The sequence below is a fragment of the Rousettus aegyptiacus genome, unplaced genomic scaffold, assembly GCF_014176215.1.
Source record: "Rousettus aegyptiacus isolate mRouAeg1 unplaced genomic scaffold, mRouAeg1.p scaffold_m13_p_4, whole genome shotgun sequence".
Classification (NCBI taxonomy): Eukaryota; Metazoa; Chordata; class Mammalia; order Chiroptera; family Pteropodidae; genus Rousettus; species Rousettus aegyptiacus.
This window is the reverse complement of record NW_023416307.1, coordinates 7,297,066-7,313,251: the sequence shown is the minus strand read 5'-3', so window position 1 is coordinate 7,313,251 and position 16,186 is coordinate 7,297,066. Positions and strand designations below refer to the sequence as shown.

Sequence of the window (16,186 nt, the reverse complement as noted above, 5' to 3'; positions counted from 1 at the left end):
ATCTTCCAAGCCAGCAGTGTAGCATCTTCTCTACTTCCTGACCTCTACGTCTATTGTCATACCATACTCTCTGATTCTCCAGTCTCTCTCATGTAAGATAGGACCCTTTGGGCTCATCTGCACAATGCAGGATAACTAATCCATCCAAGATCCTTAACCACATCTGCAAAATCTCTTTTGCCATGTAAGGTAACAAACATATTCACAAGTACTAGGACTCAGACCATGGACACGGGGGGGGGGGGGGGTCAGTTTATTTATTTATTTATAAGTGCTTAATACATTGTTAACATATTTAACGGAAACTCTCAGACTGTTTTCACTGGACTTTCTATTAAACCTAGTTCATGTTGACTTTATGTTTGCTTCTGACAGTCCTTTCAATCTACTTAAGGCAGTCTAGAAATCATTTCTACTATTTGATTTAGTAGCTATTCCAATCTGCTTATAAATTTCATCAACCTGCTTTATATGCCTTCCTCCAACTCAATGTTTTTTTAAAAATTAAAAAGAGGACCTACTTGTAGAATGACCTTATCTGACATTACTTCGACACTGCCAGTCAGCTAAAATTCACTTAACAATATACTCTCATCCTGCCTACATCTGTCTAATGTATTCATGATGGAGTCATGACAGGTATTTTTCTATCTGTTCTACAGTCAAAACACTTTACAAAAAAAAGTTTACTCTGGTCTGTTATAAATTCTGAGTAAACCTGTTCTAGCTCCTAGTGACTAGTCATTTCCAGGAATTTGTAGAAGAAACTAACAGAACCGGTAGAGATTAAAGTCACTGGCATTAAGCCTAATATTTCTGGAATATGCCTGTTCCTATTTTTTGAAATTGAGCTGTCAAAGCAATGAAAAGAATTAACTACAATCTAATTTTTAAACCATTTTAATCCCTCAAACATTTCCATTCAGAATCTCTCTCAATGATATATTTACCCCTACCCTTTCCCCCTAAACGTTAAAAACTTTGCTTTTCTTGAATTTATTTTACAACATATACTGATTATACTCAGTATTCTTTCCTTAATTATAACCTCCAAGATGACACATTATGCCTTAAGCTTGTTATTTAATTGCAAAATTTAATTTTAAAAAAAGTATAAATGCTTCCAAAAAGAAATGTGTATACTCAGAGTGACAGACTGGTACTCAAACATCAAAGTGTTTAATTCTAGTCTTTCCTCCTCTTTTGTCCATCTCACTCAAAATATCAGACACACTGGCTAAAACCAAATCAAGAGTCCAACATAACTTTAACGTCTATTTAGTAACATACAAACACTTTATAAAAGTACACATTAAATTTAAACAAAAGGTAATTAGGAAAAAAACAATATCATTTTTTCCGCAAAGATGCTTTGTCCATCTGATTACGGCATAAAGACAATTCCATAAATTGACTACTGCTAGAATAATTAGTTAAGATAGTTTATATTTTACAGTCCCTTCTTACCTGGTATTTCATTTTATACCCTTACATACACTTTACCAAAGGTCTGTTTAAGCTAATAATTTTTTTCTTAAATTTATTGAGATGACATTAGTTAATAACATTATGTAAGTTGCAAGTGTACAGATCTGTAATACATCATTTGTGTACCACACTGTGTGCTCGCCACCCAAAATCTGGTTTCCATCACCATATGGTTGTCCCCTTTTACCCTCTTCATTTTCCCTCCAACCCCCTTTCCTCTGGTAACCACCATATTGTTGTCTATGTCTGAGTCTGTTTTGATAAAGATGTGGTATATATACACAATGGAATTACTACTCAGCCAGAAAAAAAGATGAAATTTTGCCATTTGTGGCAACATGAATAGATCGAGAGAGTATCATACTAAACATGTCAGAAGGAAAAGAACAAAAACTATAAATTTTATTCATTCGTGGGATATAAAATGGAAAGCAACAAACAAGCTAATACTGCCTTAATACTAAAAAAATTAATGTGATAAGGGATGCAGGGTAGGTAGGGGCTGCGAACCAACCATGTGTTAAATTTAAGTACCACTATGCTATTTTACTTGAAAGCAGACTATTGTTTATACAGTGAAATTGAAAAACATACTGGAGAGTAATTTGATTAACAAAGGAAACCCTAATAGTTAATAAACATAAAAATGTTTAACCTTACCAATAATCAAAGTTAGCCTTAGTAAAGATTTGCATAAAGCAAAGACGGGCACTCTGCTGATAAGACTTAATTTCGGAGGGAAATTTAAAGCAATATATCAAGAAGTAAAACAAGTCCAAATCTTTTAAACAATTTCATTTCTAAAACTTTATTTAAAACAATTATCAGATGTTCTCAAATTTTCCATGACTATTTTAAAATTAGAAAACAATTTCAAGTTACTAAAACAATCTGATAACCATATAAAAATTTCCAAATACAAGCAGAGGGGGTAAAAAAACTGAACTAGTCTAAAATGTTAATGATATCTGGTGGGATATTTTCTTCGTTTTCTAATTTAAATTTACTTAACTTGCATTAATTTTAAATTAAAAAATTAAAATTCATGTATTTAAAAATAAAAAACTAATTTGTTTCTGAGACATAAAAGTGCATTTCTTCAACTGATCATAATATACAGAATTGTCATCAAATACAACTTGTTCATGGAGTAAATCTTATTTTTAAAGTTAACAGTTATGTTAAATCAATGGCTTGTGAATCTTCACTAAGACTTTTCAAAATTACTGAAACAAATTTTTAAAAATAAATTTAAAAATTTGCCCCTTTAAATCTTTCAGTTATTATAATAACTAAAGCCCTTATGGATACAAACCCCAAATTAGAGAAATCACTGTCTTAAATACACTTTTTGTTAACATCTGTGCATTAAAGAAAACATCTTTTTAACTAACGATACATAATTTACTCCCATGTACATTATACTTACTTTCTGTAGAATCAAATTCTTTAAAACCCAAATGTTTAACATCTTTCCTCTTGCTTAGAGGGAGGTAATGGAGACAAGACATTAATACAAAATATTCCTAAGATGATGCAAATTTACAAGGCTTATTACGAAATACACATAAGTGTAAATATACAGTTAATACTAAATACGAAACCACCTTTGAGTTAACTTTTATTTCTATGTGCATTAAGAAAATTAAGAAAATAGGATACAGTAAGATAGCAAAAAGACAGTTTAAACTTCATCTACATTATTTCCTACTTTTAAATTTTATCACCCCAAGTTCTGTTACTATTTGCTGCTAGCAGAACTAGTTTTCTAAACAGTTAATTTCTGATGACTTACTCTACAAAGCATGCCCTAATTTATTCTTCCTTTAAGACTAACTCCATACAATTTCCAAGGGTCTACTCTTTACATATATTTTTCACTTTAGAACCGAGGCTGCCTCACTCAGCAGGGCTCTAAACTGTGCAGTTCCAGCTTGCCACAGCAGATCATTTTCTATTCCTCACCCCCATTTTGGTTCACTGAACTACAATCAAATCCCCAGCTCCTTCCTTTTTACTTGCTCAAGAAATAAGCCAGGAGGTGGTTTTAGAAAATACCAAATGATTTTTATCCATGCTATTGCTCTACTTTATTGCACTGATGACAGATTTCAAAATCACTTTTACTGTACCTCACCAGTGAACTTTGTGTACCCCCAAAGTTGGCTATAAAACATTTTGTGAATTAAAGACTTCTTCCTAGACTTCAACAGAAGAAATCAAAATCAGTTATAAAATATGATATAAAATTATTTGATTAGAAGAAAAAAAATTACCCCATACTTTATATATATTATTTATGCCAAGTTATTTCCACAAAGTTGTAAAGACTGGATCTATGCACAAGCATGGGACGAAAACTGAAAATGTTAGCATTTATAAAATCCCTAATTGATTTAAAATTTTAATTGTGAATATAAATTAGTAAAAGAAATATAAATGCCGAAAACCATACCTTAAGTTTTAAACACGGATTGTATCTTTTCCAGTACTGTGAATGACTTAAAAACTTACCCAAATTTGTTATTCTTAAAACTTTGACAAATCCTTCGCAAGTATACATTACAGCCATGCTTCAAACTACAAAAGTTTAGTGAGCCCTCTCACTTCATAAACAATCCAAGACAAAAGATCAGCTGCTCAGAAACTTCAGAGCAGCTATGTGGGCCTGTGGACTGGGCTGAGATAAATCTCAACCGACATTTCTACACTGTGTGACCTTGGAAAATTCACACCACCTTTCCGGTTTCCTTACCTTTAAAATGGAAAGAACAAAAAGACATACAAAAAACACCTAACCTATTAGCAGGTATCTGGTTGGTATATAATAAGCAAATGCAGAATTCCTTTCCTGTCCTTCCCTTGAACTGTCCCCACTGGATCTTAAAATAGCATTTAAAAATTCAAGATATCCTTTGAATGAATTCAGGATTCAGGATCAACAAAATAATTTACAGAGTCATTCAGTGGCCACTAGATATTGTTTCAACCTGAGATAAATCTCAACCGTCAGATCAAGCAACAAAACAATGAAAATGGTTTTGTACTTTTCTTTAAACAGTACATACCCATTAGCAGTCACTCCCTATTTTCCACGACCCCAACCAATCATCAACTTTCTGTCTCTATGGATTTGCCTATTTTGGGCATTTCATATATTTTCTAAAAATCTAACTTAAAAATATGCACTTACATTTATTAAGTAATGGTTGAACATATCTCAAACTGAACCCCGAACTTCACTGTCCTTTCTAAAATGATTTGTCAGTCAGCGTTTCTTAATTAAGGTGAACTAAATGATATATAGCCATTAAGGTTTAAAGAATATTTTCTGTTTCCTAAGGGCTTAAAAGGCATATTACTGTAAATTTCCATAGTTTCCTTTAAACAGGAAGTATAATAACTCTACTTTAGCTAAAATTCAGCTCTAACAAAGAGGAGGAAATAAAGTGGAATACTCATGATAAAGTGCATAAAGACACACTGAAGCTATTGCAGAGGGCGATTACAGACTATAAGACTGGTAAACTACTGTTCTTAAAGGTAACAGCATGCCTAGAGTGGGGGCAATGGGAGAAGTCTGCCCAGGGGCAAGGCAATAATAAGTAGGTGAATTGTCTCTAAAGAATCTAAAAGCAATAATAAAACTGACTGACAATCATTTTATTATCACCGAACACTGGCAATTCTAAACAATATCAAGGATATAAAATACTCCTTCCCCCAAAATATTCTGTCAACTAGGACTCTGTACTCTAAGTTTTAATCACACTTCTGCACTTACTGTTAAGTTCTAACAATATATAACTATTGAATCTGTACATTTTTATTATGTCCTTTAATAAGCAATCTAAGTGCAAGTTCAATTAGGAAACCCTCCAATAAAGTGATCAGTGACCAAAACATGCAGATTTGCTACACCTGTTCATTTGGAGTTACAAAGAGACAACCTGCACTCTTCTTATGCTAAGTTTGTGTCTCCCATCATCCTGTGGTAAATACAAACACATATTCCTGTGTTTAAACAGTACAGTCAACATATAACTGTGTGAAATTCTTCTTGCCTGAAATATTCCTTTTTTTCTGGTATAAATATGTACAAACAGCCAGAATCGGCTTGGAACAAAGGTACAGTGGAACACAAGGCTTAAGGATTCATGAATAAAAATTAGAGAATGCCATTACTATGCAACAAAATGTAAGGAAGAAGACATTCACGAATAATTTCAAAAATGTTTACCAGATTTAACAAAAACCTATACTGAATTTTTGGGTGAAAATATTTTAGCGAAGTTTTCTTGACTGAGGAGACATTTGAAAGTCACCAGAATCAATGCTGTAAAAAAGACAGATAGTATTGATTTCTATCTGGATTTACTATGAAGTGGACTTTTAAAAAATTTCTGCCCGAAGTAACCTTATGTTTAAGGCTTCCCAACTATTTGTAATCTGCTGCTTCATGTACAATTTTTTGTAATTAAAATAGTATTCTTCAATTACGGTCGAGGTAAAGGATAAATCTGGCTATAACTGTCTACTGAACAAAGATCAACTTTTACAGCTAGACATGCAAAAGTTAAGGCTTAGAAATAAAATGGAATATTATTTATTATTGTGACAGACAGTTATGTAGGAAAATTTTTTTACTTTTCTCAAAAAAGTACAAATGCAATTTAAAAATATCTATCAGCTACTTTTTTCCCACTGTAATATTTGTAACTGGTATGAAGTTCACATTTCTTTCTTGGCTAATTTCATGAATGTTTCTGAAATGCTGTCGAGAAGAGGGTGAAGGTAGGTGAGTGAGTGAGTGAGTGAGTGAGAGTGTGTGTGTGTAAAGAGAAAAAGGGAGGATGGAAGGGGGAAGGAGGGGAGGGAGGGAGGAAAAGTTCTGCTCCAGATGTCAAACATGCTGCTCTACAGTCTCTTCCAACGGAGATTAGACACACATACGTTTATACCAAAAAAATCACCCAATTATATTAACATACGTTATAACTTTCAAGAGATACTTGGATGGCTCTCCAGTTTTCACTGAGCTCTAGAGGCCATCTTTTATTTTTTCTCTGTCAAAATGGTTGCTTCTGAATCTTAGCTCCACTAGAGTTACACAGACTTTCTTGCTGAATTCACTACTAATCTGCCCAATGCTTCACTGGAATATCAAGGTTGCTATATATTTATCTATGCCTTAACAGGCACCAATAAAGATCTCTAACTATAAAACAATGAAATGTAATCAATAAGCCATGCAATATTGAACAGGATGTAGGTGATCAGAGTCTAATAAATTATAATATTGTTTGTGAAATCTTCCAGTTCTAAAAAACAAAACAAACAAAAAACCCCATTTACAGTACACTGTGAATTACACTTAATACTTTAACACAGAAATGTAGACTTGTCTCTTCTAGTCTAAGCTCTCAACAGATCTTAGTAAGGCCTAATCTTAATGCAAATTTAACAATTATCAATTCTACCATTTCTCTGGCTCCACAGAATATTATTAATCAACCAATGTTACTAAAACTTTGAACTGCTAATAGGTTAAATGCTTATTCTATGTACCTGAGAACACAGTGAGGCTTGTTTTCAGCTCATCATTAACATATGCTGTTGCTCTGAAATATGCTTTAAAAAAAGGATTCAGCATATTATCTCAATGCTATAATACTAAAGGTTCACCATTTATGTACCCAAATTTTTCCTACCATATTATCAAGGTGTATTTAAAATGAGATTTGAATGTGTGCAGTTAGCTATAGAAAAGTTACCTGGAATGATAAAGTAAATTATATTCATTTGTGTTCCATGGCAGGAGAACCGACCTAAAATTTTTCTGGTAAAAAACAAAAGCAACAAAAACACCCCAAAACACATACCCGCACAAAACCAATTACCATTTTGTCAACTTTCCATTAGGTAGTTTAATCTCCTGAATTCTGTGCACAAGATTTTATAAGCCAACTTTTCCATTACCCCGATTTTCTCTGAATCAGTTCCTTATCATGTGCCCATGTAATTTTTTCTGAAACAAAATACTGAACAAAATGATAGTCTAGGGAGGGGGATATTTTCAACAAGATCAGTGATAAATGCTGCTCTAGAAAGCTCTGAAGAGCCAGTTTTATTCTACTTACCACAAAACCAGACCTCTGCCGTCAGAAATGAGCAATTTTCAGAGTCCAGACAAAGCAGAGGAATAAAACTATAATTCACTTTTAATATCCAAAACTCCTTGTGACAACAGCATTACATGGTCAAATGAGGCAAGAGAAGCCTCCAATTTTACTTCAACTGTTGCCCAGGTGTTCTCCATCTCTTCCTTACAGTAAGAACCTTGTTTCAATTCTGTCTACTTTTTTAGACAGATCTCTCAAAAAAGAAATGATCAAAATGACCAAAGATTAACATTAAAAATTAAAATACTTAAATTATCTTCATCATACAATCTATAGTGAAGATAATCGCACCTAGTAATCAACAGGTAAAATTTACAATAGTTCACACAGAACAGTTTCCAGTGGGAACAGAAAAGGTGGCGTACTCTCCACTTAGATGTGGAACTCAACTCTTCAGACAATACGGTGGCTCGACCCTGATAGTCCAAGTAGTAAGTATACCAACATCAACTCGCCTATTAAGTATGCATACAGTTTAATTTGTCTGATTTTAAAGATAAAAATGATTGTAATAAAAGTACTCATTTTCTTCCTGCTCTTCAAAGTACCATCATATGCACACCACCTCAGCACCTCTGTGCTACAGTTTTCAGAAGGCAATCCAAGGGTCTCGAGTTCTTTTTAGTAGTCTGTGAGGTAAGAACCATTTTCATGTTAATACTAAGACATTTCTTGCCTTCTTCATTCATTTCCTCATTAAGTCTACAGCAGTTTCCAGAGGCTATCTGATGTGTCTAACTGCAAGAAACTGAAACAGATATGAGAATCCAGGTTTTATTAAACCAAAGTTTAAATGAGATTTGCCAAATGTAAAACGATGTCATTTTTCTCGATATTTTTGTTTATAACATTTTTTCATTAAAAATGTTATTTATGTTAATATATAAGGGCTTATTGTTTTTTTAATAAATGCATTTCTCAGCTTAAATTTTTAATACGGTAAATATCAATAGCTATAATTCATAGATACAAAAGTTCTCTGTGGTCTTTAACCTTTTAGGAGTTTAAAGGGGTCAATACCCAAAGTTTGAGAACAGCTTTCCTAGAGAAACTCTAACAACTAGACATCTTTGAGAAAGTTCGCTGCAATGTTTGTCAGCCAAAAAATGAAAAACAGGTATGTTCATCGACTGGGGAATAAAATGGTTTATTCAAATGATGGCATACTACATCAGTTAGAAAAACTAAATCTTAAAATATATTGTTTGAGCAAAAAAAAAAAAAAACACACATGGTAGAATATGTACAATATATTACACATGTATATCAAAACACTGAATATTATATATTGTTTACAGACCACAGAGATTGATACTGTACATTATTTGCCTCTGACAGTGGGGAGTAGGTTGGGGTGGGGAGAAAATGGGAGGAAAGGAGGTCTTTATAAAATTTTGTTTTAAATTAAAAACACTTAAAATAGTAACAACTATCAATTCTTGTTATATTTTCTCTGAATTTATTTTGTACTTTAAACACCTTAAAATCATAGATGCTGGAAAAAAAAGTGGGAGAAAAATATATTCTTTTAAATTTAGAAAAGACTGATTATAGGCTAAAAAAAAATCCAATCTATGCCCTTTATTCACTCAATAAACATACCAAATACCAAACTCCTCACATTAAAGAGTGTATAAACATAGAACAATTAAGTATTGGCCATAATGAGCACTGATTTTTTTCACTCATCTTTTCATCTTTTACAACACTTACCACAGTGCTTTGCCATAAAAGTTCTCTGCTAAATGGGTGTCTTTAATATCCTTCTTATCTTTCTGCAGCAGAGAAACTGATCTGTTTTACTTGTGCTTCCCATTTGTCCCCTTCCTCTTACCATAATTTTGCTCTAAGTTAACCAAACCCTCTTGTTTTAAACTATGCTTTTCTATACTTTTCCTCCCCTAACATGCTCAAACTTCTAGTCCCATCTAATAGAGACTAAGACCTGTATATACTACATAAACATAGAAAAGGCCTAGCACCTGTGCCTAGTACACTGTTAATTGCTATTCCTTCCCTTCATCCTCAAGCAACTTTCCCCTGAATTCCTCATAACCAAACTTCTAAAAAAAGACTACATTTGCTACCTCTTATTCTACTTCCTCCATCACCATTCAACCTTAAACTCCACATCCCATTAACCTCAAAAAATTTAGACACCTTTTTCTTAAGTCTTAACTGGTGACCACTCTCCTGGTATTACATAAAATATCTTCTTTAAGCAGCAATTAAGATGGGACGATCCAGGTTCAAATCCCAGCCCTGCCATTAGCTAGCAGTATGCTCTTAGGTGAAGTATTACTTTACTTTGAAAATTAGTTCCCTCATCTATAAATGGATGTCTAGGTAGGCTGTAGGAATATTAAATTAGACCTGTATATACAAAGTGCCTAACATGCTACAGATGCTTATTAAATATTAATCCCTTTTCTCCCCATCCCTCTCAGTTTTCTTTCAGGGCACATCTGAGAGTGACTGCTGCATGTCTCCCACTACCTTTAGGTTGCTTCTAAGTTTGAGTCCTAGATGCCCAACTGCTTGCCAAAAATTTCCACATGACTATTTCACTAAAACTCAAGCTCAACCTGTTCAAAAACCAAACATATTTTCCCCTCCATGAAATATGCTTTTGAGACTGCCTGACTTGTGTTAATGACATCGTCATTCTCCTAGCACTTAGAATGTGGAGGCAAAAGGCGCTTATAAACCTATCAGATGCCAAAGTCCATGGATTCCACTGGCCCACATCCTTCCCCCTCCTCTCCATTCCCACTACAGACATGTCAAGTTCAGATTCTACTTGCTACTCCTACCTCAATCCCCAAATCTGCCATTCTTCCGCACATCTCTGCCTTCTACAATACATATCAGAAATCAAGCAGTGTTTTGATTATATCACCCCATGACTTAAAACTTTCAGTTCATCCACAGTCTAAAAACAGAATTCGAACTTATGTGAAACTTGTCAGGGCCTTCTTCATCCTTACTTTCCAGTAGCTTCCAGAGTCAAAAACTACGGTTCACTTATTTCTCAGCACGGTTACCCTCTATTCACTGTTTCCTACACCTTCTTCCCTTCCCAAGTCTTCACCGATCCTCCATGGTCATCCCACAGTACTTTATAAATGCCCCAAAGAAGTTGTTCTATCACACCTTATTTTGCCTAACTTGTGTCCTCTGAGCTTGGGAATACTAATAAGGGACAGAAATCCTCCGTAGTGACACTGCATTCTCAGGACACAGCTTTGCAGCTGAGTGGAGTTTCAAAAGTTTGTAAAATGAAGATTTAGGCGTTTGAGGTTACACATAACTAATCAATAACACGTCATGAATGGAAAAAAATAACTGAGAAGCACTATAAATAAAGCAGGCACAAGATGGAGTTTAAAGCAGACTAATTTCTCCAGAAGATGCTTTTCTTCAGAGTTGGAACTGGCAACATACACCTGACATAATGCAATTTGCAGTTCATAAAGACTAGAAATGGAAATTAACATTATTTGAGGGAAATGAACAATGATAATTATCATTCTGTACATTTAAAAAGATTAAAATACCATTTCCCTTTTTCAAGGAGTCCATATCATTCCTAATTTTGATTTTTCAAAGTAAAAACTACTCATCGGTTTTCTAGAATTCAGGTAAGATCCTTTACTTAATAATATGTTTAAAGTCAACTTTTCCATAATGCCAAATGAGAATGAAACATTTCTAATCTTAATACGCAAAAATCATCCTCTTCATTCAGTAAAAATTGCCATTAAAAATATTCAGTAAGTTTTATCTTGGGAAAGAAATGTAGTCATAATCTTTAAAAGAAATTGTTTTAAGGGGAAATGGCAACATCCATAGGTCAGGGGTGGAAGTGGGGGGGGGATTAAAGAGGGAGAAAAAAAAAATCGTACCGTTTGTATAAACTCTCATTCATTCAGCAAATACTTGCCAAGCACCTGCTGTGGTGGGGGGGAAGAGGGAAAGAACAGAAGACTCTCTCCCTGCACTCATGGAGCCAACATTCCGGTGCCCTCAGGACGCTGAAATCTTTGGAGCACTATGACAAATTCTCCAGCCATCAAAAAACTAGGAATTATTGCGTTATTTTAAAAGTCGTCACAACTGAACCTGGCAAGACACTGTCCAACACCAGTTGCAATTACTACACTTAACACATTTTATGTACCCATTAGATGAAGACGAATCATTCCTAGAATACTTTGTAAGACAATAGATGGTCCTAACTGCACTTTTACTGGAGGGCCCCTTATTATGGCACTACAAATCGAGTTATCACACTATAATTTTGTTACAAGTGAATCTACTAAATCTCATTGTGAGATGCAGGAAGTTTTTAACGCCATATCAAGAATTCTAGAACTACACCTGATTTTTCCTTAATGTTGGGTTTTATGTTTAGTATTTGGAAAAGTAAGGTAAGCCAACTCAACGCATAACAATAGTTTCTGAAATTCAGTAACTGCATTTTAAATCAATGGTTAGACGCCTTCCTCCCAAACTGATTCCGATAAATAGACGTGGGGACTACGCTGCACCTCGAATGACTTGAGAGCGCCTGAAAAGTGGCAGACAGCTTTGTTCTCAGTTTTGGGAGGTTTTCGCATGTAAAGGTCCCGGTGGAAGGGAGCTGAGGATTAACACCAGCGCGGGAGGGGTGCGAGCGTGGAGGACTGGAGGCCAAAGCCCGCTTTCTAGCGGACTAAGGCGGAGCGAACCCTCTTGTCTCCCATTGAACTTTTTAGGTGACACATTGGGCCACAGAGTCCCAGAGTGCTGTGATCACGACTCAAAATGATAAGGAAGCACCCCCTCTCCGTTAATGGACCCCATCAACCCAATTTCCCAAGTGTGTGACTCCTGGGGGAGGGGACAAACACCCTCTCCAACTCCTCCCCGACCCAGGATCAGAGTCCAGCCGCCGCCGCGCAGCGGCCTGAGCAACAGGAGAGCCGAGTCCACAGATCCCGCAGCCCCGCGACCGGCAGATGCTCCCGCTTCCCCGCCCCCAACTCACACGCCCGCCCGCGCTCCTTTCTTAGCCTCTTGCGGGCTCCCAGCAAGCCGACGCCGATAACGGGGCTGGGAACTGAGAAAGTGAGCGCCCGGACCTGAAAGGGGGCGAAGTTAGAGGAACCGGCGCCGACGCGGGCTGTGGGAGGCCGGTAGGGGAAGAGGGGGGCAGCCCGAGGTCGCCGCCTGGGGGTGGGCAGTGGGGGAGGGGTGTGGGGTCGGCTCCCGGGGCTGCTGCGACCTCTCCCGGGCCACAGGCCGCTCCGCGCAGGCCCCGTCGCTCCGGAACCGGAGCAGGAAGCGTCCCCACCCCGACCGAAGCTTTAAACCTTCGGCGGCGGGAGAAACGGCACCCCGGCTCCCGCGGCAGGCCCGGCACCCCCCTGCCCCGAGCACCCCTCACCTCCTGGTTGAAGGCGTTGACGGCGTCCATGTTCGCGCTGCGGCGGCGGCTGCTCCGGGCCCGCCGGTCACATAGACCTCGCGCCGCGGCGGAGCGGGGCCGGGGAACCGGCCGGGGCTGAGGGGCGGAGGTAGGCGACGAGCGGCGAAGCTGGAGGCCCGGCAGGAAGAGGCTGCAGCGAGGCGACGAGGCGGCGGGACAGGCGGCCGAGGCAGGGGCAGAGGCGGAGGGGTGGCGGGCCCCTTCTCAGTCCCGTTCGGAGAATAAGGAAAAGGAGGCGACGGCGGCGCTGGGCTCCAACATGTCCGTGTAGTGCTGGCGGCTGCGCTCTGTGTCTTGCTGACACGGCCCCCCGCGCCCTCACGCACTGGCCCACACTGGCCCGGCCGGCGAGCGGGCGGGCCTCTCTCTCTCTCTCTCCCTCTCGCCAGCGGGATGGCGGCAGCGGCCCGAGTCCTCGCCGCGCGGGGCACCCTGGGACGGCTCGGGCCTCCCAGCGCTTCCTGTGCCACAGGCCGCTCCTCCCGCCCGCCCCGCCCCTCCGCGCTGGCCACGCCCTCGCCCCGCCCCGCGCGCCGCGCGCCGGGTCGCTGGCGCGTGACGCCAGGACGCCTGGCACTTTCCCGCCAGCGCTGGCCGCGTTCCCGTTAGTTTTGCCAGCACCGTAGCTGGCCCCCGGCATGGGTGCCGGAGAGCGTGGGACCCCAGAGCCTGGAGGGAGGCACAGAGAGGGTCCTTGCGCACGGGCGCCGCTGCCGGTTGCAGTGCTCCCGAGTGCATTTTTGTATGCCGTTCTTCCCAAGCGGGCCTTGCACTCGATCGGGTCGCGCGGTCACGGAGCCGCTGGCTTTCTGCTGCCTGGAACAAAGGGCACAGAATTTAACCTCAGCACGTTGGGCGTACATTTGCAGGATCCCGTGCGGTCTCTGCTGATACATCCTTGTGTTGTAATTGTGCGGGTTAATTCTGTGCGAGCTAAAGCACCGTGGACATACGGGCGCTGGATGTTCATGCAGGCCTAAAGGAACCCGTCTCTTGAAACAGCCTTGTGCTGCGGGAGGAGTGGATTTTCTAAACCTCGAAATCGACTACCCAAACCACCTTGTTTCCTTTTTTTGTATTAACACTCCCCTGATTCACTTACCCAGGTACCTGCTGTATTCTGGGCACTATGCTGGATTCTGGGGTTATGGGAAAATAGATAAATTTACTGCCTTCAGACAACTCAGTTTAGTGGGGAGGATAGCCAAATGAGCAGATGATATCTAAAGCATGGTGAGTGTCAAGGCAGAGACCCTGAGGAGCAAATAAGAAAAGAGGTCCCGCTAGAAGTCCAGTAAGACTTCTCAGAGGAAGTGGCACCTGAGCTACACCTGCAAGAAGAAATGTTTGGAGAAGACACTCCAGCATAACTGAGCTTGATGAGTACCCTGACATCAGCTTCCCCAAGGAGCTGAGGGAGTGAGGTGGACTGAGGAAGTGGTTAAGACCAGGACCTGAAGAGTCTCTTTGCCCTTCCAAGGAATTTACATTTTGTCCTCAAGGCAGTGGGGAGCCATTGAAAGATTATAAGAAGGGCAGTGTCCTGGAATGCACGATTTTTGTTTTTGTTTTTGTTTTTGTTTTTCAGAAGAAAGGTGTAGAGTAGCAAGAGTGGGGTCAGGGAAAGACCAGCCCTAGTCCCAGGTGTTGCTGAGAATTTAAGGCACCGGCATGGAGGAGAGAGAAGGTCATATTTAAGAAGTGGAACAGACTGAGTGGAATAGAGTGACTGGGAGGTTAAGGAAGAGGAAGGTGTCAAGGTTCTGACTTGAACGATGAGTCAATTTAAGGAATATATAGAGAGGAAGGAATGGGTTCGAGTGAGTGAAAGAGTAATGGTTAACACTTGTAGATTATTTACATCTGTGAGGGTCCAGCCATTCTGTATTACTTAATCTCCATATCAAGCTTCTGTAGGGGTGGCTATTAGTAATACCCCTGTGTTATACTTGAGGAAGTAAGGCTCCATTCAGTTAACTGAAGTGAATTAGATGATTTCCTTCTGGGCCTATGGCCCCTGGGGCTAATAAGTGAAGATGTCTATGAGGCAGTTGGATAAAACCACATGTGGAATCAGGTGTGAGGAGGTAGAGATCTGGGAGTCGTTGGTGCACAGATGTTGTGGGAAGAGCCGAAATAGACAGGGAAAGGAGACCGGGAATACAGGTGTGTGAAGGATAAGAAGTTGGAGTAGGAAGAGGCAGAGAAAGGGCGCAGGAGAAGCTGTCAGCCTGTCCCATGCTAAAGGTAGAAGTCCGCAAGATAAAAATTGGAAAGTACCTTGATAGCATCTCAGATCTCAGCAGGAATGCTGGCAGGGGGTGGTGGCGGCAGAAGCCAAACTGGTGTGCACTGGCTGGAGATATTTTATAAAAACTTGGTTGTGAATGCAAGTTGTGAGGACACCAGGAAAGAGCTGTAGGATGAAAGGAGAGTGTGCTTATTTCTTTTAAAATGAGGGAAATAATTCTTATTTATCAAAGGAAGAAACAAAATAGGTCTCAAATATTCTTTTCAGGCCCACCCATCATCTGCTTCATATCACATCATATCACTACCCTTTTATCTGTCATTATGTTTTTAAAACTCATTTTGCTTCGGTACAAGTTATCATCAATAGGACCACCAACATGACATTAGAAAATGCAGTTCTTAGTGGATCAATCCCTTGACTTTTCTGGATAGCCGTTGTCTACCAAATACTGTCCAACATCCCCACACTATGTTTCCAGTCTACTACCAGGGCACAACCCAAGTTTTGTCATTCCCTTGATACGACCGGGAATTGATACAGGTTGATCTTTGCTCGCACGTAAAACCCCGCTCTGTTCCTCCATGTAGGCAGACCCATTTAACATCTAAATGTTCGGACATCATCTCCTTTGATTATTAATCACTTATCCAGCACCTACTTTGTGCCAAGCCCTGTGCTGAAAAGCTTCCCCACTCTCCTCCCAGCCAAACTCAGCATCTTCCACCATGTGCTTCCTCATGCCATCGCATGTCTTACCCCATGTTGCTATTATCTGAAAAAACAAAAAACAAA

The 16,186-nt window shown here is 39.3% G+C and overlaps 1 protein-coding gene across 3 annotated transcripts in view; it reads right to left on the bottom strand.

Annotated features, from left to right (window-relative positions):
* Nucleotides 1–13,571, bottom strand: part of SCAF4 (SR-related CTD associated factor 4) — a 57,186-nt gene extending 43,615 nt beyond the window's left edge. For all 3 annotated transcript variants that reach the window (XM_016162385.2, XM_016162387.2, XM_016162386.2), the window contains exon 1: nt 13,099–13,571. In XM_016162385.2, coding sequence (XP_016017871.1) covers nt 13,099–13,128 — 30 coding nt within the window. In that variant the 5' untranslated portion in view covers nt 13,129–13,571. The remainder of the gene's footprint in view (nt 1–13,098) is intronic.
* Nucleotides 13,572–16,186: the final 2,615 nt, after the last annotated feature.